This window comes from Hypanus sabinus, chromosome 2 (assembly GCF_030144855.1).
Source record: "Hypanus sabinus isolate sHypSab1 chromosome 2, sHypSab1.hap1, whole genome shotgun sequence".
NCBI classification, from domain to species: domain Eukaryota; kingdom Metazoa; phylum Chordata; class Chondrichthyes; order Myliobatiformes; family Dasyatidae; genus Hypanus; species Hypanus sabinus.
Genome location: NC_082707.1, coordinates 20,224,513 through 20,250,356, shown reverse-complemented (window position 1 = coordinate 20,250,356; position 25,844 = coordinate 20,224,513). Strand labels below are relative to the sequence as shown.

The 25,844-nt window shown below is 42.9% G+C and overlaps 1 protein-coding gene across 1 annotated transcript in view; it reads left to right on the top strand.

Moving 5' to 3' along the window:
- The window catches only part of LOC132406765 (mediator of RNA polymerase II transcription subunit 12-like protein), a 689,991-nt gene that overhangs the window by 637,225 nt on the left and 26,922 nt on the right, over nucleotides 1-25,844 (top strand). The window contains exon 41 of the mRNA XM_059992729.1: nucleotides 21,605-21,691. Within this exon, the coding sequence (XP_059848712.1) occupies nucleotides 21,605-21,691 (87 nt within the window). The remainder of the gene's footprint in view (nucleotides 1-21,604; nucleotides 21,692-25,844) is intronic.

Here is a 25,844-nt window from a genome sequence, read left to right as displayed (position 1 = left end):
CAGTATTTAGAACTAGGAGTTGCTGTTTGGAGGAAAAAAAACAAAGAACAACCCATTTAAGACAAATAATGCCAAAACTCTTCTCCCAATGATGTAACACTTTGGAACTCGCTTCATGAAAGGGTGGTGGAAACAGAGCCAGGGAATATTTTTAAGAGTAAGATGGATAATTTCTTGATAAACTATGGGGTGGACAGTTCTGAAGTTTAGAGAGGAGTGGAGATTTGAGGTGACAGTTGGAATAGCGATGATCTAATTGGGTTAAGCAGGCATGAGGGAATAAAATGACCTACTCCTGCTGCTAACTTGCGCATTTGTGTGTACATTCAATACAAATGTACCTCAAGGATGTGTGCTTAGCCCACTGCTCTACTCTCTCTGCACTCATGACTGTGTGGCTAGACACAGATCAAACACCATTTATAAATTCACCAGTTACAGCACTGTTAATGACATAGTTTTAGATGACAAATAGGAGGTGCACTGGAGTAAGGTAGATCGGCTTGTTGAGTGGTGTCACACTCAACGTCATCAAGACCAAGGCGTCTATTGGGGAATTCAAGAAAGGAACAGTCAGGAGAACACACACCAATCTTCATTGAGAGGTTAATGATGCGAAGGGTGAGTAGCTTCAAGTTCCTGGGCACCAGCATCCCAAAGAGTATCTATCCTGGGCCCCACACATTGATACAATCACAAAGAAGGCAGGCCAGCAACTATACTTCATTAGAAGTTTGAGAAGATTTGGTATATCATCAAATACTCTATAACCATATGGTGGAGAGCCATCTGACTGGTTGCTTCACTGCCTAGTTGGAAGCTCCAATGCAGAAGGTTGTAGACTTAGCCAGCTCCATCACGGGCACAACCATTCATATTATTGGGGTTGTATTCAAAAGATGGTGCCATAAAAAGTTAACATCCATTCTATGTGAACTCCAGAGATAGTTGTTCATGAAAGTCCCTGAAGATCAGTTTCTAAGATACTTGAACCGTCCCATCTGGTACCAACAATCATTCCACAGTCCAAGTCACTTAGATCACATTTCTTCCCCATTCTAATATTTGGTCTGAGCAACAACTGAACCTCTTGACTATGCCGGCATGCTTTGATGTATTGAGTTACTGCCACGTAAACGTTTTGCATTAATGAGCAGGTATACCTAATAAAGTGGCCACTGAGTATATCTAGCTCTATTTTTACTCTCATTCTTAGAATGAATTGGATCTTTTAATGCACCTGTCTGGTATAATTTGTCTCATTGTTGGATTCCACCCCTGTATCCCCCTCAAATATATAGCAAGTGACACATGTATTTTTAGTCTATTTCTTTGGAGAATTGTGCCTTACAAGTGAGTCAAAATCAGCATCAGGTTTGTTATCATGTGGAATTTTTTGTTTATCAGGAGCAGTAATGTGCAGAGACATTAAATGACTTTAAAGTAATACTTCCTGGGCGCCTGGGGGCGACTCAAGTAGCAGCAGTATTCTCAATGGGTACAATTAAATATTCTCGTTTCAGCCTGATACAGCTAAAAAACACAACGGCTTTCAAGGTCAGTACAGTCAACAAAGATGCCTTATTGCATTTAAATGAACTAACACTGCTTAAAACTGATGGAAACAAGGCTCAATGTGGACAGAAGCTCTATATCGGATTCCATGGAGGATGCGTGGCTGCAGGTCAAGGATACAAGTGCATTTAAGGGAACAGGGATTTAAACTCCCAACACCGAGTATTTTGTTGACAAATGTGCAGTCTCTAGTGAATAAAATCGATGATCTCAGAGCCAGCTTGCTGATTCAGAGGGACACCAGTTCCGCGTGTGTCCTTTGGTTCACGGAATCCTGGTTAACCCCTTCCGTACTGGATACAACGATTCAGATTGACGGGTTTACTATACACCGTCAGGATAGATCTATAGAGTCTCTCAAAAGCAGAGGTGGAGGAGTATGCCTCATGATCAACTCTTCTTGGTGCACAAATATATCAGTGCAGTCCCAATTCTTCTCACCATACTGGGAATATCTAGCAGTTAAGTGCTGTCCTTTTTACCTACCATGAAAGTTCTATGGGGTCATCCTGGTAGCAGTTTACTTTCCACCTCAGGCCAATGTCATGCAGGCTTTAGATGATCTGAGCAGTGGGATCAACATGCACGAAACAGTGCACCCTAATGTCTTTACCATCGTTTTGAGTGATTTTAACCAGGCCAGTCTGAAAAATATCACTAAGCAATTACCATCAACAGATGTTGTGACAAAGCAATACACTGGACCATTGTTACACCACCATCAAGAATGCCTACCGTGCTATTCCATGCCCTCACTTCGGGAAGTCTGATCACCCGGCTGTACTTCTACTCCCTGAGTACAGGCAGAGACTGAAGTCTGCAGCACCAGCAGTGAGGACCAAGAAGGTATGGACAAGGGAAGCACAGGAGCGCCTACAGGACTGCTTTGAATCGGTGAACTGGACTGTATTCAGGGATTCATCTTTGAATCTGGATGAGTACGCTGCAGTTGTTACTGACTTCATTAAAACCTGTGTGGATGAGTGTGTGCCTACAAAGACTTACTGTACATTCCCAAACCAAGAGCCGTGGATGAACCAGGAGGTACGTCATCTGCTGAGGGCTAGATCTGTGGCATTCAAGTCTGGCGACCCAGTACTGTACCAGAAAACCAGGTATGATTTGCAGAGGGCTATTTCAAGAGCGAAGAGATAATTTCGAAGGAGGTCGGAAACTACATCCGATGCACGACAACTCTGGCAGGGTTTGCAAGACATTACTTCATACAGAGCGAAAACCAATAGTGTGAATGGCAGTGATGCTTCACTACCAGGTGAATTCAACACCTTCCATGCCCACTTTGAAAGGGAGAACACAACTACAGCTGTGAAGATCCCTGCTGCACCTGATGACCCTGTGACCTCCATCTCAGAGACCGATGTTTGACTGTCTTTAAAGAAAGTGAACCACCTCGCAAGGTGGAAGGTTCTGATGGAGTACTTGGTAAGGCTCTGAAAACCGGTGCCAACCAACTACAGGGAATATTCAAGGACGTTTACAACCTCTCACTGCTACAGGCAGAAGCTCCCACTTGCTTCAAAAAGGCAACAATTATACCAGTGCCTAAGAAGAATAATGTGAGCTGCCTTAATGACTATCACCCGATAGCACTCACATCTACAGTGATGAAATGCTTTGAGAGGTTGGTTATGACTAAACTGAACTCCTGCCTCAGCAAGGACCTGGACCCATTGCAATTTGCCTATCGCCACAACAGGTCAACAGCAGGTGCAATCTCAATGGCTCTTTACATGGCTTTAGACCACCTGGACAAGATAAACACCAATGTCAGGATGCTGTTCATCGAGTATAGCTCAGCATTTAATACCGTCATTCTCACAACCCTGACTGAGAAGTTGCAGAACCTGGTCCTCTGTACCTTCCTCTGCACTTCTTAACTGGAAGACCACAGTCTGCGGGGATTGGCGATAACATCTCTTCCTCGCTGATGATCAACACTGGGGCATCTCAGGGATGTGTGCTTAGCCCACTGCTCTACTCTCAATATACCCATGACTGCATGGCTAGGCATAGCTCAATTCATATATTTTCTTTTATTTCTGTAATAATTTGAAAACTCAATAAAAAAAGTTTAAAAAAAAATACCATCTATAAACTTGCTGATGATACAAGCATTGTTGGTAGAATCTCAGGTGGTGACGAGAGGGTGTACAGGAGTGAAATATGCCAACTAGTGGAGTAGTGACGCAGCAACAACCTGGCACACAATGTCAGTAAGACGAAAGAGCTGACTGTGGACTTCAGGAAGGGTAAAATGAAGGAACACATACCAATCCTCATAGAGGGATCAGAAGTGGAGAGAGTGAGCAGCTTCAAGTTCCTGGGTGTCAAGATCTCTAAGGATCTAACCTGGCCCCAACCTATCAATGCAGTTATAAAGAAAGCAAGACAGTAGCTAAACTGCATTAGGAGTTTGAAGAGATTTGGTATGTCAACAAATACACTCAAAAACTTCAATAGTTGAACCATGAAGAGCATTCTGACAGGCTACATCGTGGTCTGGTATGGGGAGGGGGGGCTACTGCACAGGATCTATAGAAGCCGCAAAGGATTGTAAATTTAGTCTGTTCCATCTTGGATACTAGCCTACAAAGTACCCAGGACATCTTCAAGCTGTCTCAGAAAGGCAGAGTCCATTATTAAGGACCTCCAGCACCCAGGGCATGCCCTTTTCTCGCTGTTGTCATTGGCTAGGAGCTACAGAAGCCTGAAGGCACACACTCAGCAATTCAGGAACAGCTTCTTCCCCTCTGCCATCCAATTCCTAAATGGGTATTGAACCCATGAACGCTACCTCAGATTTTTAATATATAGTATCTCTGTTTTTTTGCATAATGTTTAATCTATTCAATATATGTATACTGTGATAGATTTAGTTATTTATTTATTATTCTTATTTTATTTTGTTTTTTTCCTTCTATATTATGTACTCCATTGAACTGCTCTGCTAAGTTAACTAATTACACATCACATGCCGGTGATAATAAACCTGATTCTGATTAAGTACAAAGAGTAAATTGTGAAAGGAGTTAATAGGTCCCTGAAACCTGATGGTAGTAACATGAAGAGGGCAGGTTCTAGTTGGAGAGGGTTCTTAGCGATGGATGCTGCCTCTTGAAGATGTCCTCATTGGTGGTGAGGCATTTGCCCATGATGGAGCTGCCTGCAGGCTGATTTATACTTGTGTGTATGGACTACGCCGTAGCCCTGATTTTCACTTCTGCGATGCTCTGCGCCGTAGCGAGCATGCACTGGTGTGCGCCAAAATGCTAGTTGGCGGCGGGGTTTCTATGCCACTGTGTTGAGTTTCTTCGTGAGAGACATGAACGAGGAAATGCATTTCAAACATTTTCGCATGTCGGCAGGTAGATTTGATGATTTGGATCTGTTTCGCATCGGTGTACGCACAGCCTACAGACATGACGGAGAAGAAACAACTGGAAGTGTGAAGGAGGAAATGCGATGCTACCAAGCGGACCAATCACAGTTGTTGCGATCTGCGTCGCCACAATGCATGAGTGAATTTTTTGGGGAGGTGCACATCACCCTACGGCGTAGGGTGTGCGATACCTACGGCATAGATGCAACACACAAGTACAAATCAGCCTTGGGTCTACAACCCTCTGCAGCCACTTTCAATCCTGCGCAATGGAGCCTTTATACCAGACAGTGATGCAACCTGTCAGGAGGCCACTCACTCTGATGGGATGGAACTGGCTGAGTCAAGAACCCTCTGCATTGGAGTCTCCCTACCAGCCTGTGATGCACCCAGTATGAAGTCATATCATAATCACATCTCCATCTGGTGAACTTTGACTGTAGTTTAATCTAACTATTCATTTATTGGGATACCGTGGCTCTTTGTCATCATCCAGAACCCCTGATTTATCCCAAGCCTAATCACAGGACAATTCACAATGACCAATTAACCTACCGACCACTACATCTTTTTGGACTGTGGAAGGAAACTGGAGCACCAGGAGGAAACCAACGTAGTCACATGGAGAATGTACAAACCCCTTACAGGCAGCGGTGGGAATTGAACCTGGGTCCCCTGCACTGTAAGGCATTGTGCTAACCGCTACACTACCGTGCCATCTCAGAGGGACAAAAGCAAAATGTCTGCAAATACAGAATAGAATGGAAAGTTTTTGACATTGCTCAAGACAATGAGACTGCAGTGCTACTGCAGTCTGTGCAAAATGGGTGTTGGCAATGCGTATAGTATGGATTAATTTGAAATAAAATCAATAAAATGACTCATCAAAGGAAAGCTGGGTGGGAGCACCACTCATCATCCTGCACATCTAAACAAAGTTCATCCTCACCATCCTAGCCCAATGAAATGTTACTGCATTTTGCATGCTTGCAAAGATTTTTCCATAATACAGAAACAACGTGTCACGATATAAAAACAGCAACAGATGGGTCATTCAGGCAAAGCTTTTTTTTTTTGCAACTCTACTACAATCATGTTGTAGAACTTTTGATTGGAACCATCTATTTGGGGACTTGAAGAAAAGTTTGTGGCAAGTTCAAAGCTGGACATCAGTTGTCACGTGTTAATAATAACTGTGACACACCCAGCCGCGTCAGTTTACATTTGTACTAGATTTGAGTTGGCAAAATTCCTGTCATCTCAGTTACATCAGACTCAACGTGGCAGAGCCCACTCAGAACAACCTTCCCACACTGTGTATGTTTTCACAGACAATGCCAGCAACTCTGGCCAAATGTCAGCAGGAGACCAAAGATTTATCCAAGTTCGTTAGAGCAAGTGAGCATCATCAAACAAATAGTCTAGAAAAATGAAGCTGGGAAACATGTACGAAGTTCTGCAGATTATTTCGACAGCCGTACAATAAAGGATCATCTTCAAAACTAATACTCAATAAGACTGCAGGGTGTAGATACATGTGTCATACAGTAGCTCCTTAATTTCAATTACGCCTCTCTCTGTAATGAAATTATGCTAATATGCCAGCATTCTCTCCAAGTCATATCACATTATAACACTCCAGAGGAAGTCTTCCATCTATTTAACACAAATATTCAACATGCATTATAAGCTCAGTGGCCACTTTATTAGGTACATCCGTACACCTGCCCACTAATGCAAATATCTAATTAACCGATCATGTCTCAGAAACTCAGTGCATAAGAGCATGCAGACCTGATCAAAAAGTTCAGTTGTTGTTCAGACCAAATATCAGATTGGGCAAGAAATGTGATCTAAGTGACTTTGACTGTGGAATAATTGTTGATACCAGATGGGGTGGTTTGAGTATTTCAGAAACTGCGGATCTTCTGGGATTTTCACACACAGTACTCTCTAGAGTTCAGAGAGAATAGTGTGAGAAACAAAATATATCCAGTGAACGGTAGTTCTGTAAGCGAAAGCACCTTGTTTACGAGAGAGGTCAGAGGAGAATGGCCAGAGAGGTTCAAGCTGACAGGACGACGACAGTAACTCAAATGACCATGCATTACAACAATGGTGTGCAGAAGAGCATCTACGGATACAGAACATGTCAGACTTGAAATTGCTAGGCTACAGTAGCAGAAGGCCATGAACGTGCACTCAGTGGTCACTCCATTAGGGACATTTTCATAAAACATTTCTGCAAGTCTTAACAGCCTTTAAGTGCTTTACAGCCCCAAAATATAAGGAACAGGAGCAATATCAAACCTCACCATCAAATGAGATGGTGGCATATCCTGGGAAGCTTTCCTTATGCCTTCACCATGTTTCTTGATGTCTGCATATACTGTAAGACATCTGGATATTGTGTGAAAATTCTGGTCATCCCACTACTGGAAGGAGGTGGAGTCTTTGGAGGGGGTGCAGATGAGGTTCACCTGGATGCTGCCTGAATTAGAGAGTATGAGCTATAAAGAGTGGCTGGACAAATTTGCTTCAGGTTGGAGGAGAAAGAGCTCATGTTCCATCAGTGTAGCCTCCAACCTGATGGCATGAGCTTGATTTCTCTAACTTTCCTTTTCCATTCTGGCTCCTCTTTTGCCTGTCCTCTTCTCCTCACTTGCCTATCACCTCCCTCTGGTGCTCCTCCTCATTCCCTTTGTTCCATGGTCTAGTCTTCTCCCTTATCAGATTCCTTCTTCTCCAGACCTTTACCTTTTCTACCTATCACTTCCCTGCTTCTTACTTCATCTCCCCTCCACTATCACCTGGTTTCACCTGTCACTTTCTCTATTGTACACCTTTTCCTACCCCCCCATCTTATTCTGGCTTCTTCCCCCTTCCTATCCTGCCCTAATGAGGGTTATGGCCTGAAATTCATTTCCATAGATGCTGCCTAGCCTGCTGAGTTCCTCCAGCATTCTGTGTGTGTGATGCTCTGAACAAACTTGGTGTTGGAAGCTGTGGGGAGACCCAATAGAAGTCTATAAAATAATGGGAGGCATAGGTGAGGTAGACAGTGAGAATATTTTTCCCTGAGTGGAAATGTTGAGTACCAGACATTCATTTAAGGTGAGAGGGGAGCAGTTGAAAAGAGAGGAGTGGTGCAAGTTTTCGTACACACAGAATGGTGAGTGCTTGGAAGGCACTGCCAGGGGTAAAGGTACAAACAGATGCAATAATAGTGTTTAAGAGACTGTTACACTTGAATACGTAGGCATATGAATCAAGTGCAAGCAGATAAATTTAGCCTAATTTGCACCATGTTTGATGTAGATACTATGGACTGAAAGGCTGTTTCTGTGCTCTACCGTTCTGTGTTAAGAATCTACTGATCTTGAATTTACCGAACAGCTGAGCATGCATCTCTCTCTGGTGTAGAAAATACCATACCCATTAGCTTAAAAAATACTATAGGAAGTGAGGGAGGAGATTGCTGTACCTCTGGAAATGACCTTTGCATTTTCACTGGCCACAGGAGTAATACCAATGACTGGAGGGTGGCAAATGTTATTCCTTTGTTCAAGAAAGATGGGAGGGATAAGCCTAGGATTTATAGACCAGTGAGTCTTTCTTCAGTGGTATGTAAGTTATTGGAGAAGATCATTAGAGACAGGATTTACAAGCATTTACAGAAACATAGTTTGATTAGGAATAGTCAGCATGGCTTTGTGGAGGGCTAGGTCATGTCTCACGAGCCTGATTGAATTCTTTCTGGATGTGACAAACCAGATCAATGAAGGTAGAACAGCATATATTGTCTAAACGGATTTTAATAAGGCATTCAATGAGGTTCCCTGTCGTAAGCTCATTCAGAAAGTCAGGAGGCATGGGATCCAGGAAAACATGGCTGTGCAGATTCAGAATTGGCCTGCACACGGAAGGAGATGGAATGTTTTCTGCCTGGAGGTTGGTGAAGGGGAGTGTTCTGTGGAGACTGGTTAAGGGCCCTGTACTCATCCTCCTGTCCTCCCTTTATAAATCCAATCATTACTGAGTCATTGGAAAATTCCTGCAGATGACACGTCTCCATGTTGTATATAAAGTCCGAGGTATAAATGGTAAACAGGAAGGGAGCCAATACTGTCCCCTGTGGGTCCCCACTGCTGCTTATAGCCATGTCTGATACACAAGTTGCACAAACTGTGGTCTGCCAGTCAGGGAGTCCATTATCCAGGAGCGTTTCCCCCAGGCAATGAGGGCTGTATCGTATTGAAGGCACTGGAGAAATCAAAAAACATGATCCTCACAGTGCTGCCCAGCTTATCCAAATGAGAGTAGGCTCTGTTAAGCAGGTAGATGCTTAACACTCTGACGCCAGTTATGCTCCTGGTAGGTAAACTGCTGGGGATCAAGGGCTGATCTGACGAGGGTTTGGAGGTGAGCCAGGGCCAGCCTCTCTAGGGTGTTCATGATGTATGAGGGCACATCCACTGGACGGTAGTAATTCAAGACTTTTGGTTGGCCCTTCTTGGGTACTGGGACCTCACATGATGTTTTCCCCAATGTCGGGACCCTTTCCAGGCTGAGACTGTGATTGACCATGTGCTTGAGAACTCCACATGACTGCTCAACGCACTCCTTCAGGACTATCCGTTTCCTGCTTTGCTCTGTCTGATTTTCCCCAGAGCCCTTCTCACCTGCTCTGTAGTGAAGGTGAATGTCTTGCCCTCCACAGCTGCCTGTGGCAATGAATTCCAAAGGTTCACCACCATCTGGCTAAAGAAATTCTTGCTCATCTCTGTTCTAAAGGGACGTACTTGTATTCTAAGGCCGTGCCCTGTGGTCCCAGACTGCCCCTCTATAGGAGAGGTAACTTGAAAGAGTTGTACGAGATGATAAAAGGTATACATTAAGTGGATTATGAACTGTTAGAATGGGAAACAGTCTCTTCCCCTAGACTGTGAGACACCTGAACTCCCTACCACCACCCAGGTCTCATCGTGTATGAAGCACCAGGAGCATTATATTGTTTATCTTTTAATTTGTATCGTAAATCTATTTCATTATTTGTTAATTTGTTTGTGGTAGTATTACTTTATGTGTGAATTATATGTACTGTGTTGTGCACCTTGGTCTGAAGGAATGTTGTTTTGTTTGGTGGTACCCATGTGTACGGTTGAATGACAATAAAGTGAACTTGAACTTGAAAATGGAGGACTATGTAGGAGGGAAGGGTTAGATTGATCTTAGAGAAGGTTATAAGGTTGGCAGAGCATTGTGGGCCGAAGTTCCTGTTGCAGTGTTCTGTGTTCTAATTTTTTCACTTCAAATATTACATGGTTAACGACACATCCCCATTTAATTATTTTTGGCCAAGCAGCCATGAGCAGCCAGTAAATGGGGCCGTCTGTCTCCGACAATGATCAAACCCTTACAGTGCGGTTGAGTCATACAGGAAGGAAAAAAGGCCCCGTGGCCCAAGTTGTGCATGCTGGCAACTTGTCTATTGACCAAACCCTATTTCTGCACATTCGGCCCATTAACTCTTTCCTTTCCATCTACTTGACTACATTTTTGGAAATCAGTTGGAATGTTGGTCAGAATGCCGGGACACTTCCGAGCTCCCATTTTTCAGAATGGCCTCTCTGAAGCAATCAATCAAGAGCATGCCTTTGGGTTGTGACTGGTGTATGATCTGTCTTCTTTTGCCCTTTATGCATATCTTTTGCACTGTATTTGATGTGAAAAATACCTGGGATCCCTACTGGGGAAAGGCAGAGGTATGCAATATCTTATTCAAGTAATTGGAAGACAGAAGTAATGGTGAACACAGGCTGGACTCTCCGAAAGTCTGTTCTTGGCTGCTTCACCTACTAGAATTGACCTCACTATAAACTTTGATTTTATAAAAAGTTGCTGAGTGAAACAAAGAATCCATGAGAATGCATGGACAAATCAGCAGATAAATTTGTTAATGGGTCCATAAAATAGATTTGTATTCCTTCCAAGAACACGCTATGGTCTAATTAAATTGCCGAGAGAGATCAAAGAATTTGTTAGTGCAAATACATTAAATGTGTGATGTAGTGAAGGACTGCAAAACAATGTGTGGCGGTTAGCACAATCGATTTACATCACCAGCAATCACTGATTGTGCTTCCGTTCCACCACTGGCTGTAAGGAGCTTGTACCTTCTCCCTGTGATCACGTGTGTTTCCAGTGGACGGTCCAGTTTCCTCCTGCATTCCAAAGACGTCTGGTTCGGGTTAGGGTTACTGAGTTACGGGCATGCTATGTTGGTGCCAGAAGCATGGCTACACTCGTGAGCTGACCCCAGCACAATCCGCCCTCATTTGATGCAACACAAATGGCTCATTTCACTGTGTGCTTCAATGTACAAATAAAGCTAATAGTTTTATCTTTAAAATGAAAATGTGCTAGGCTGTTCTAGAGTGTAATCAGGGAAGGTTTCTTCATTTATATGGTGATAGGAATATTGATCTGTTTACTCAAAAAATCTATCCTGGTTAAATTCAAGCCTGTGGACTCCACAAAAGCATAGCAGTTAGCTCGATATTATTACAGCTTAGGGCGTGGGAGTTTGGAGTTCAACTCTGTAAGTTTGTACGTACTTCCCATGAGTGCGTGGGCTTCCTCCGGGTGCTCCCGTGTCCTCCCACAATCCCGAGTCATACGTTAGTAGGTCAGTTGGTCATTGTAAATTGTCCTGAGATGAGGCTAGGGTTAAATAGTTGGGTTTCGGGTTCATTTGGCCAGAAGGGCCTGTTTGATGTAGTATCTCTAAATAAATAACTGAATGTGTGATAACACACACAAAATGCTGGAGGAACTCAGCAAACCAAGCAGCATCTATGGAAAAGAGTAAACAGTCAACTTTTCCATAGATGCTGCCTGGCCTGAAGACTTCCTTTCAGCATTTAGTGTGTGTAGCTTGGATTCCCAGCACCTGCAGATTTTCTCTTGTTTGTGAACGAGTGGTAAATTGATTTTTATCTACCAGCAGTATCACTGGAGGGATCCAGTGTGGATGAGCATCAGCAATTACTCAATAAAACAGGCTCGGATATTTCAATGCCCACTAATATTTATATGAGAACGCTACTGCATTCTGTGACTGTCATGATCACAGCTTCAGGATGCTCCACTAAACTGTACAAGATCAAATCGAGCTGGCATTGGGTCTCAAATAATATTGAAGGTAAATGTACCAGTGTGCGATTGAGTTATACACATCAGAGGTTGAAGGCTGATTTACTGTGGAGGCTCCATCAAGTCACCTTAGGCATAACTAATAGATAGAGGATGAGGGGGAATGTTCCTGCTGCCAGAAATAAACTGTTATATTAACTGACATGTGAGTTATAGAGTCATAGAGCACTACAGCATAGAAACAGACCCTTCAGCCCATCTAGTCTGTGCCAAGCTATTAGTCTAGTCCCTCTGGCCTGAGCCTAGGCTGTAGCCCTCCATTCCCCTCACATCCATGTACTTACCCAAACTTCTCTTAAATATTGAAATCAAACCCACATCTGCCACTTTTGCTGGCATCTCATTCCACACTCGGGCCATCCTCTGAAATGAAGAAGCTCCTCCTCGTGTTCTCCTTAAACATTTCACCTGCCACCTTTAACCCATGACCTCCGGTTCTAGAATCACCCAACCTCAGTGGAAAACGCTTGCTTGAATTTAACCTATCTATACCTTTCATAATTTTATGTACCTCTATCAAATCGCTTCTCACTTTCCTGCACTTTTGTGAGTAAAGTCAATGTTTCCCTCCAACTTAGATTCTCAACATCGTTGTAAATTTGTGGCATTATTGATACAATTCTGGTCAGCCTTTTGTCTGGAATCAGACACACAACTACACAGCTGTTATCATAGACATAATGTACTGGAAGGTTAAAGATTAGCTTCGCTTGTCACTCGTACTGTGCATCAAAAGGTGGAAACATACAGTGAAATGCACCATTTATGTCAAAGACCACCACAGTCTGAGGATGTGCTGGGGGCAGCCTGCAAGTGGTGCTACACTTCCGGCGCCAACATATGATGCCCACAACTCATTAACTCTAACCTGTAGGTCTTTCGAATGTTGCAGGAAACCAGGGCACCTGGAGGAATCCCACGCGATCACAGGGATACAAACTCCCTACAAACAGTGGTGGGATTGGAACTTCGATTACAATTGCAGGCATTCTAATAGAGGCCCTCTGCTGGTCGGGGCTGACCATGGATGTCGCGTCCTGGATACCATATGCAAGCCAGGATGGAGATCAAGCTGTTGTTCATGCAGGAAGCTTCCCCTCTCCGCACAGCTGATGAATCCAAAGGAACAGGAGAGACCGATACAGTTTGGCAACAGCAGCATCGCTAAAGTTGCCAGTCAGTGTTGAGCTTAATGTAGGACTGCCTTAGAGATTCCAGCTACGGGTTTTTCCTCAGGTTTTACTCCCAAAGTCTTCCCCATGAGTGGGTATAGCCACAAGGCAGTGGAGGTTTGAGATTAGATTAGATTCAACTTTATTGTCATTGTGCCAAATACTGATCCAAAGCCAAATGAAATGCAGTTCGCATCTAACCAGAAATGCAAAGAGTAGTGTTATTTACAAAATAACTGCGAATAAAAAGTAAGTGCCACAGCGCACAAATATAGAAGTACTGAGACAGAAAAATATGGTGCAATATTGCTTCGTGCTGTGATGTGAGGTTCAACAGGGTCGCAGCCTCAGGGAAGAAGCTTGTTGTGTGGGAGCGGAGGTTCCTGTTGCACCTACCGGAAGGGAGGAGAGTAAAAAGTCCATGGTTAGGATGAGATGCATCCTTGATAACGCTTCTTGCCCTGCCCAGGCAGCGATTATGGTAGATGTTCTCAACGATGGGATCAGAGTTTTCCTTCCTCTAGATGGACTGCCAACCACAGCTGATAAGCCTCATTTGCCTAAAGTGACTGGTTTTAAGGAGCCAGTAACCCACCTTTGCCTCTTCTGCCAGTAGAAACGGTTCCACCAGGCGTACTAGCTAAGCCACACATGAAGGCCAGGTGCTGGACTTTGCTGTCAGAAGCTATTTGAGTCGCATGTCATTGGGAGCATTTAATAGATATTGGGAGCTTAATCCCACTTCACCCCCCAGCTATGACAGCCTGGCGTTGTAATCATGTTACACTAACTGATCAGCTCCTGTGTTGCCAATTCTGAACGAGTATCCATCAGAAACTCAATTCAGAGAATGAATAATAAGGGGAACAACTTTATTAATTACATTTGATTGTTGAATTTCTTCTGAGAGTTTAGAGTTGTTACAAAAGAGTGAGAATTAAATGGTCCAAGTGAGATTTTCTTAAAGAATTGTCAGCACAATAAAATTAACATGCTACTTTTTAAAGGTTATGAGTTAAACATGTTTGTGTCTCCTTCTGTAGGTTGGTCAGTATTTGTAAGTGTGAATGAAGACCAGGTGTTTGATGTTAACTAGTCATATAAACAAATAATTTCCCTCTGTTAAACCCTCCCACTGATTCTCTCTGCTGTTTTCTTGCCCTTTTCCTTTTCTCTCCAGGACTCCTGTAATCCTGCTGTCTCCCTCCAGGATGGCTACAACAATTTCAGCATCATGGTAACCTCACAACTTCTACCATTTTCTGCTTTGTGCTTCATTATTTTTAAATTGCCTCTTGCTTTTCTAACTTCAAACCAAAAGCTGCAACTAAAGATCCCATTTTCTTAAAAAACACTGACGAAGGTTTAAACTTAATCCATTCTTTATGGAGTTTTCAGCCAGGTTTCGAGGAGGATGAAAACAAATCTACACTCAGTGGCTAATTTATGAGGTACGGGAGTGGAACCCAGTTTGGCTGTCTGCTGCCATAGCCCATCCATTTCAGTGTGTGTTCAGAAATGCTGTTCTGCACACCACTGTTGTAATGAGTGATTATTTGCATTACTGTCAGCTTGAACCAGTCTGGCCATTATCCTCTAAACTCTCTCATAAACAAAGTATTTTTGCCCACAGAATTTCTACTGACTGGACGTGTTTTATTTCTCACACCATTCTCGGTAAACTCTCGAGACAATTGTGTGTGAAAATCCCAGGAGATCGGCAGTTTCTCAAACCACCTTCTCTGGCACCAATAATCATTCCATGGTCAAAGTCACTTGAATCACATTTCTCCGCATTCTAATGTTTGGTTTGAAAAACAACTGAACCTCTGGACTATGATTGCATGCTTTTATGCATTGATTTGCTGATGGGATATTTGAATTAACGAGCAGGACAACAGATGTACCTAATAAAGAGGCCACTGAGTGTATTTTAAGAAAGAGAACTTAGCTCCAGCTTAGCCTGAAGACTTGATAAGTCATACCATTGTAGCTTAACCCCTTTCCAATACAGTGAGAATTAAAGTCTGCTTATGTAAATATTAGAATTTAAATCTATATCAATAAAGGTGATTTAGTAACTGGAAGATGCTGCAAAGGAAAGAATTGTTCATGTGGAACATTATCAGACTGTAAAAGCTGGTAAAAGGAGTTTATATTCAGCATTTTAAAGAAGCCTGGAGATACTGGAAGTTGAAAATAAAAAAAATGGCCGAGTCCAGATGAAGGGTCTCAACCTGAAAAGTCAGTTGTCTGTTTCCCTGCAGTAGATGCTGTCTGATCTGCCAAGCTCCTGCACCAACCTGTGTATGACATCTACCGTTTCTTTTATCCACATGCTAGTAATATCCACCGTGTCAGGATATTTCTGTGAAAAGAGAGAGTTACAGTATTGCCCCATACAGCAAAGAACAGTACAGCGGAGGAACAGGCCTGATCAATTAAATTAGTAATCAGATGGTCAACTAAACTGATCTCTGCTGCCTACACAGTGCCCATATCCTTCCCTTTTCTTCACATCCATGTCCCTATCTAAACACCTTTTAGAAAATGCTGAGGCACCCACCACTCTCTGTGTAAAACACTTGCCCCTCACATCCCTTTGAAATTATCCTCTCTCATCTTAAATGCATGCCCTCTGGTATTGCACGTTTCAACCATGGAGAAAGATACTGTCAGTCAATCCTATCCGTACCTGTCATAATTTGACCAGACCTCTATCAGATCTCCCCTCAGCCTCTGCCACTCCAGAGAAACAACCCAAATTTGTTCAACCTCTTGTTATAGCATGTCTTCTTATCCAGGCAGCATGCTGGTAAACCTCTGCTACACCCTCTCCAAAGCCTTGACATCCTTCCTATATTGAGGCGACCAGGTTGCAGATCTTTCATCCCCTTTACAGTTATGATGAAGGGTCCCCAATATGAAACACAATATGACTCTGTTCCCTCAGATGCTGCCTGACGCACTGAGTGTTTCCAGCACTTTCAGACTCTGTAATCAATTTCAATGCCAAATCAGAATCGAGTTTATTATGACTGACATATGTCATAAAATTTGTTGTTTTGTGGCTGCAGTACAGAACAATACCTCAAAAACTGCTGCAAGTTTCAGTAAGAGATATGAAGATAATTAGTGCAAAAAGTGTGCAAAATAGTGAGAGTGTTCATGAATCACGAACCATTAACAAATCTGATCATGCAGGGGAAGAAGCTGTTCCTAAGCTGCTGAATGTGGGTCTTCCAGCTCCTGCACCTCCTCCCTGATGGCAGTAATTAGAAAAAGGCATGTCATGAGTAGTGAGGGTCCTTCAGGAGTTAAGGATGAGAATGAGATATAAAGAAAACAATCCTTGAAATGACAGGGTTAATGTAGGAGAAGATCTCATGGCTCTTGGCCTGTACATGCTGGAGTATCGAAGAATGAGAGGGGATCTCATTGAAACCTGTTGAAAGGCTTAGATAAAGTGGGCGTGAAGAGGATGTTTCCTTTAGTGGGGGAGTCTTGGACCAGAGGGCACAGGGTCAGAATAGAAGGATATCCCTTCAGAACAGAGCTGGGGAGGAGTTTCTTTTGCATTAGGGTGGTGAATCTGTGGAATTCAATGCCACAGTTGGCTGTGTTGGCCAAGTCATTGGGTATACTTAAAACAGTATTTGATAGTTTTATAATTAGTAAGGGTGTCAAAGGTTATGGGGAGAGGACAGGAGAATGGGGTTGAGAGGGATAATAAGTCAGACTTGATGGAATGGCAGAGCAGGTTTGATGGGCTGAATGGCCTAATTCTGCTCCTATATTTTATAAAACTATGGACCAAAAGACATAGGAGCAAAATTAGGCCATCTGGCCCATCGAGTCTACTCCACCATTCAACCATGGCTGATCATTTTTTTTCTCTATTTCCTTCTCAACCCCAGTTCCCAGCCTTCTCCCTGTAATCTTGGATGCCATGTCAAATCAAGAACCTATCCACCTCTGCCTTAAATACACCCAACGACCAGGCCTCCACAGCTGCATGTGGCAACAAACTCCACAAATTCATCACCCCTTAGCTTAAGAAATTTCTCCGCATCTCTGTTTTGAAAGGGCGCCCTTCTGTCCTGAGACTGTGCCCTCTTGTTCTAGAGGTCTTGTTAAGCACTTTGTCCATTGTAAAACTAAGTCATTGGCTGTTTAGTTTCTCATTGGTTGGGCTGTTGTGTACAATTCACCTCACCTACCCTTTGGGTATTATGTAAAAGCACTTCATGCTTGAATCTGTTATATTTAATAAAACTTAGCTAATTAAGCCATTTAAAAATAGTTTTGAAAGAAATGGGAAGACCCAATAAACAGTTCTGAATTTAGGAATCCTGAGAATAAATGTTAAGTAACAATAGAACTGAAGCTAACTTTGATAACCACGTGACCTTTCTGAATGAAGTGATTAATTAGCATTCCCGGCAGTTGATCTCCGATATAGATGGTGTCACACCTGAGAAATACCAAAATAAAGTAGTACTTCACAGCACAACCAGGTGATTTTTTTTCTTTAAACAGCAAATTAATGATTTTTGTTTTACAATTCCTGCCTGCTTTTTAAATTTTTCTTTAATTTAAATGCCACAATGTTATAAGACAGCAAATAAACCTTAGTTAGAATAATAAACAGTGTTGTATTATTTAATGTAATAATTGCTTGAAGCATGCATATATTGCCATTTTTTCTCCCTGCTGGCTGCATCGAGCTTTAAGCATAAAGGTTCCTTGAGAAGGCAATTCTGACTAAACCCTACCACATGAGATAAACTGCAGATCACCAGCCATGTGCTTGGAGCCTGTGGTCTTAACTTATTGTACAACTGCAACTTTTAATTTTATTTGAAGTTTCTCTTGATGCCTAATCTTGCTGCTTGTTTGTGATAACAACTGATCAATTCCAAAAAAAAAGCCACAAGATTCCCAGGACATTAGTTATCACACACTCATTGTAGAAAGAGTAAATTCTTCTTGTACCAATCTGTCAGTTGTTACTTTACTCCATTTATTGGACATGAATGAAAAGAGCTGAATTTATACCAATCTGCAGGTATTGATTGTAGACCTATAATCTTGCCTAATCCTGTACATTGAAGTCGATCCTGTACTTGTTTTCAAGTTACCTTAAGACATAGGAGCCAAATTAAGCCATTTGGCCCATTGAGTCTGCTCCATCATTTCATCATAGCTGATTTATTATACCTCTCAAATCCATTCTCCTGCCTCCCCCCCCCCCCATAGCCCTTGATGCCCTTACTATGCACAAATCTATTAACCTCCACTTTAAATATACCCAGTGACTTGGCCTGCACATCCATCTGTGGTAATGAATTTTGCAGATTCACCAGTCTGCCTAATGAAATTCCTCCCCATCTCTGTTCTAAAGGGATGGCCCTCTATTCTGAGGCTGTGCCCTATAGGAAACATTCTGTCCAGATCAACTCTATCGGGGTCTTTCAATGTCGATAGGTTTCAGTGAGATCCCTTCATTCTTCTAAACTCCGACGTGTACAGGCTCAGATCAGCCATAATGGCATGATGTACCAAACTCAATGGGCCAGATGGTATAACCTTGCTCTTATGTCTTACGGTTGGGGACAATCATTAGTTTGGTATTAACAAGTACACAAGTGAATTAACACCAGAGCAATGCCAGTAGCTATATTATTTTCATAACTGCAGGCAAAAATGAGAAAGAATCTGAATTAGATTTTGTTTTACACAGAGCATGGTTAGTGCATGGAACACGCAGCCGTAGGTGGTGGAAGAGGCAGATCCATTAGGGACTCATAGATAGCCACATGGTTGACAGAAATGGAGGGCTATGAAGGAAGGAGAGTTAGATTGAATTTATACACACCAGAGATTCCGCAAATGCTGGGAATACAGAATAACACACACGTTACGCTGGAGGAACTCAGCAGGTTTGGCAGCATCTATGGAGAGGAATAAACAGTTGATGTTCTGGGCCAAGAGCTTTCATCAGGACTAGAAAGGAATTGGGAAGAAGATCTTAGATCTTAGAGTAGGTTAAAAGGCCAGCGCAACATCATGGGCTCTAAGGCTTGTTCTATGCTGTGATGTCTTTTATTCAGAATCAGTTTATAATTACTGACATATCAATAGGTTTCAATAGGTACATTTATTGTCAGGGAAATGTGTACAATATACATCCTGAAAATCTTTTTCTTCGCAAACATCCATAAAAACAGAGAAGTGCCCCAAAGAATGAATGACAGTTAAATGTTAGAACCGCAAAGCCCCTCCCATCTCCCCCTTTCCATGCGCAAGAAGCAGCAAAGCAACAATCCCCCCCTTCCCCCACCAGCAAAACAGCATCGACGCCCCCCACCGAGCACTCAAGTGTGCAGCAAAACATCGATAAAGACACAGACTTGCAGTACCCCAAAGACTACTCATTCAACTAGCAATCTGACATACCACAATATCTCTCTCTCTCTCCCTCTCCATTAAGGAGGTGTCCCCATTTCACAGCAAGAAGGAAGACATAACAAGCAACTCACTGACTTATGATGTTAAAAGGAGTTGGCCCCAAGGCTCAGGTCTCTGGACACACGGTCCATGGCAGCTAACCAGCTGGTCCCGATGTTCTGTGTTCTCCGTGACACCTCAGTCAGAGGCACCGGCCTTGGAATCAGCCCGTCCCCGGAACCACAAAAATCTGGCACCCTGAAGGCACGCTAGTCTTCCAAGCTGTACTTGAGATATCAAAAAACGGCCAGTCATGAGGCCCTGGGAGTGGGCCCCATTCCCTCAAAGAACCAAAGGCAGAGAAGTAACTCCAGTTCAAGGGTTTTGAACCTTGGTAAGGAAAAAATAAGTGAAATCAAAGATAGAAATAGTGCTGTTTCGGAAGATGCAAGCGAAGGAGTCGCCATTTAGCACCATCATCACTTCGCTCTGCCATATGTCATGAAATGTTTTGTTTTATGGCAGCAGTGCAGAGCAATACATTAAAAATTCCTTTTAGTTACAATAAGAAATTTAAAAAGTACGTTACGCAAACGAGGAATAGGGAATCTGTGTTTATAGGTTCATGGACTTTTCAGAAATCTAATGGCAGAGGGAAAGAAGCGGTTCCTAAATCACTGAGTATGGGTTTCCTGATGGTAGCAATGTCCTGGGTAGTGAGGGCCCTTAATGATGGGCGCTTCCTTCTCGAGGCACTGCCTCAATGAGCTTCCTTCCCAGCATTTTCTGCTTAAGTTTCAGATATTTGCCACAGAGTTACACAGCACAGAAACTGGCCATCTGGCACAACTGATCCATACTGACCAGGTTATCCACGTGAGCTCATCCAATTTGCCTCTGTTTCTCCCATATCCCTCTAATTCTGCTCCTATGTCTTATGATAAGATATAAAAACATACTGTAGATGTTAGAAATCTCAAATAAAATAGAGTGCTGGAAATACTCTGGAAAGAGTTCAAGCAACTTCTATGGAGAAAGTAAAGTTTACTTTGCAGGTTCCGATATTTCATCAGATTTGACCAACTCAGAGATAAACTGGAAAGCCAGGTTATCTGAAATTACTGATTTCAGTATTCAGTTGTGTGCACGGCAATATGCTTACAGGGATGGTGAGATGCTGTTATTTGAGCTTGCATTCACTAGAAAGAAAGATTCATTCTAACATATCCTATTTGAGTAACATACACAAAATGTTGGAGGGACTCATCAGGTCCGGCAGCATCTGTGGAGAGGAATAAACTGTTGATGTTTTGGGCCGAGGCCCTTCATCAGGACTGGAAAGGAAGTAGGAGGAAGCCAGAATATGAAAGTGGAAGGAGGGGAAGGAATCCAAGCTGGCAGGCTGATGAATAGGTCAAAGGAGTATTTTTTTTTTTGCTTATGTATTTGGACATTTTTTCCATCTATTGAACCTTGTGATGTTGCAGAACCTGTGTCCATTAATGCACAGCCTTACTTTAGATGAAGTCCCAATGAAGGATCTTGGCCAGAAACATCAGCTGTTTATTCCTTTCTGCGGATGCTGCCTAACCTGCTGAGTTGCCCTGAATTTCCAGCATCTATAGAATCTCTTGCTTCAGTGAAAATACTGGCGTAAGTTAGGTTTCCAGCTGCGTGTCTTCCTTTCTCTGTTGTCTGGCTCTGTGAGCTGTGCAGCTTAATAGCCAGCAGATGGCACAGTGGCGTGATTTGTGCAAGAAATCTGAAAGCATTCTGATTTGATTCCTTTCAGGGCCAAGCAGTTGATCAAAGCGGATCGTACGCCCAACAGGTTCGATCTGTTCAGCTCTCGCAGTACCCTGGTATGCAGCAGGCACAGGTAGGCAATTGATTTGAGTAGTTGCCTGTAGAATGGTAGAACTAGCAAATTACTATCTCATCATTACTCCTGAATTTCTTTTGCTAAACTATTTGAAGTACTAAAAGCCCAGTATGCAAACCCTTCAAAACCCCTTCTATTAAAACTAAGTGGAAAAAGATTCCGTGCCCTTCTGATTTGGAGAGCTTTGAAGCTTGCCAAAGGGCTAGTGGATTTCACCCGCTGTTACCCTATTTCAGTACCAAAATGGCTGGAGTTATCGTTGAAGCGAAGACACCCTAAAAAAAAATGCAGCAGTTCAGGAAGACTCCTCACCACCACTTTTGAAGAGCAGGCTGAAGATCGATATGAAATTCTGGCCCTGCCGGAGAAACGCCAGTCCTCAAAGTGCACATTGAGCAAAGAAAGCTGATATCTAAAGCTGGCTGGAATTGACATCATCCTTGGGAGCTTCAGGGAGGTCAATCAGACAGCAAAAGCCACATGTTTTCTAAATGTAATTGGTTAAGTATTGGAAATGGATGCATTGGCAGGGATGTTGGGAATGGAATAGGATTAGGATTATCTGGATTAGGAATGGAATAGGATTACCTAGATAATTTTCATTCAGACGGCTGGCATGGATTTAATGAGCTGATGGCTACCTTTGTTGTCGGATTAATTCTGTATTCTTTAGCATAAATCACTCATTTATTCATATTTCATATATGGCAAAGCCAGGATTTATTGCCAATCTCTTGTGATAAATGTTAGCCCAAATTAAATATGATAATTTTGGGAAAATATTACTTGCTGGAATAATTTAAGGCCTTTCATTTATCAGTTAGGTCATAGTTGGCCAAATGGTTTATTATCCTAAACATTCACTCCCTGCCTTTAATGCTGTATTGCCATGGCACGTGCCACTTGTACAACGCACAATGGTTACTCTCATAGGCTGCACTGACAGCATCTCCCAACACCATGATCTCTGCCGTCCAGAAAAACAAGGGCATAAAAGGCACAGGACACTTAGCACCTCAAGGATCCCCTCCAAATTGCATACCCTCCTGACTTGCACATTCACTCAGTGGCCAGTTTGTTTTAAAGTGCACTAGTACATTTGCTTGTTAATGCAAAGGTATAATCAGCCAATCATGTAGCAGCAACTCAGTGCATAAAATTATGCAGACATGGTCAAGAAATTCAGTTGTTGTTCAGACCCAGCATCAGAATGGGGAAGAAATGTTAACTAAGTGACTTTGACCGTGGAATAGTTGTTAGTGCCAGACAGGGTGGTTTGAGTATCTCAGAAACTGCTGATCTCCTGGGATTTTCACACACAACATTCTCTAGAGTAAGGGTTCTCAACCTTTTTTAAGCTATGGACCCCTACCATTAACTGAGCGGTCAGTAGATCCCAGGTTGGGAACTCCCGCGTCAAGGGTTTACAGAGAATGCTGCAAAAAAACTATCTAGTAAGTTGCAGTTCTGTGGGTAAAAATATCTTTTCAATGAGAGAGGACAGAGGAGAATGGCTGGACTGGTTCAAGCTAACAAGAATTGAATTGAATTGACATTATTTCTGATATCCTTCACATATGCGAGCAGTAAAGATCTTTATGTTACATCTGTCTAAATGTGCAATGTGCTATCATAGTAATTTATAATAAATAGAGCAGTCAACGTAACATAGAAATATACTCAAATCAGCGTGAGTTAATCAGTCTGATGGCCTGTTGGAAGAAGCTGTCCCGGAGCCTGTTGATCCTGGCTTTTATGTTGCGGTACCGTTTCCCGGATGGTAGCAGCTGGAATAGATTGTGGTTGGGGTGACTCGGGTCCCCAATTCCTGAATCATGAGAAGTACACAACTACAGATCAGCTGGGCTGTCTGCACCACTCTCTGCAGAGTCCTGCGAGTAAGGGAGTTACTGTTCCCATACCAGGCAGTGATGCAGCCAGTCAGGATGCTCTCTTTTGCGCCCCTGTAGAAAGTTATTTGGATTTGGGGGCCCATACCAAACTTCATCAACTGTCTGAGGTGGAAGAGGTGCTGTTGTACCTTTCGCACCACACAGCTCTAGTGTACAGACCACGTGAGGTCCTCGGTGATGTGGACGCCGAGGAACTTAAAGCTGTTCACCCTCTCAACTCCAGATCCATTGATGTCAATAGGGGTTAGCCCGACTCCATTCCTCCTGTAATCCACAACTAGCGCCTTTGCTTTTGTGACATTGAGGGAGAGGTTGTTTTCTTGACACCACTGTGTCAGAGAGATGACTTCTTCCCTGTAGGCCACCTCATTATTTTTTGAGATAGTAACTCAAATAAAGATGTGTTTCAAAAGTAGTGTGTAGAAGAGCAGGCCACCACTGCTTCTCAAGTACAAGCTAGCCCTGCCCATTATAACCAGATCCCAAAAGTAAACAATAAATAGCAAAGCAGCATTACACAAAATGCTGGGATCCTGCTGAAGGGTCTCAGGCAGAAACGTGGACTGTACTCTTTTCCACAGATGCTGCCTGGCCTGCTGAGTTCCTCCAGCATTTTGTGTGTGTTGCTTGGATTTCCAGCATCTGCAGATTTCCTCTTGTTTGTGAATTCAAAGCAAAGCATCCTTTCAAAGGTTGTAAGTCGTCGGTCCACATTCACCAAGCCTGAAACCCTTCAAAAGATGAAGAGGCTAGTTTCATGTAGCCTGCTCTACAACAGTGGGTCATGATATAGACTGGGGACTGCTTCATAGAGCACCTTTGCTCTGTCCTTGACAAGAGGCACGATTTCCCAGATGAATTAAGAATTCATCTTAATTCTACTTCTCATTCCCATTCCAACAAGTCAGTCCATGGCCTCTTCTACCATCACAATGAGGCCACACTCAGGCTGGAGGAGCAACACCTCAGATTCTGATTTGGTGGCTTCTGACTCTCGGTTCATTTCTCTCCACTCCTTCTTCTCTCCTATTCCATTCACAATTCTGGCTCCACTGTTGCCTTTTCCCTCCTCCTCACCTGCCCACCACCACACTCTGGTGCCCCTCATCCTTCCCATCCTCCCAGGGATCACTCTCCTCTCTTATCAGCTTCCTTTACCCTAAACACTTTCACCTCCCACTTAAACCCCCTCCACCACCCACCTTCCCCCTCCGCCATTTTCTTAGTATGGCTTCCTTTCCAGTCCCGACAACAGATCTTGGTCTGAATCATCAACTGTTCTTCGTCGATAGAGGCTGCCTGATCTGCTGAGTTATTCCAGCACTTTGTGTATTGCTGTGGATTTCCAGCATCTGCAGAATCTCTTGTAGTCACGCTAAACATACAGTGAAACGCCTTGTTTGCGTCAATGACCAACACGGTCCAAATATGTACTGAGAGCAACCCGCAAGTGTGCCATGCTTTCAGCCAGCGTAGCATGTCCGCAACCTACTAAGCCTAAGTCTTTGGACTGTGGGAAGAAACTGGAGCACCTGGAGGAAACCCACACAATCATACAAACTCCTTAACAGAGAACAGTGGGATCTGAAACCCGATCAATCATTACTGGCAGAAAATTGAGACAAACATCCATTCCTTTTAAAAGCACATGTCTCTTTTAAATCTCTTCTATATATACATCTTTATTTATGTACGTAACCAGGTTACCAGGCCACCAACTTTATTAATGGGGGTGTTATTACCTCTATTAATATATATTAATGGGGACAAAGAAATAACAGGTGAACTTAATAAGTATTTTGTGTCATTCTTCAGAGTGGAAGACACTAGCAGAATCCCAGGAATTCAAGAATATCAGGGGGCTGAAATGGGTAGAGTTGCCATTACTAAGGAGAAGGTGCTTGGGTAGCTGAGAAGTCTGAAAGCAGGTTATTTATCTGGACCAGATGGACTAAACCCCAGGGTTCTGAAAGAGGTAGCTGAAAAGATAGTGGACACATTAGTAATGATTTTTCAAGAATCACTTGAAGGCTGGGAGGCAGAAGAAAAGAAATTATGGCCAGTTATCCTGACATCAGTGGATGGGAAGATGTTGGAGTCCATTATTAAGAATGAGGTTTTTGGGTATTTGGAGGCACTTGATAAAATAGGTCAACATGTCAGCATGGTTTCCTGAAGGGGATTTCTTGCCTGACAAATCTGCTCAAATATTTTGAGGAAATAACAGGCAAGATAGA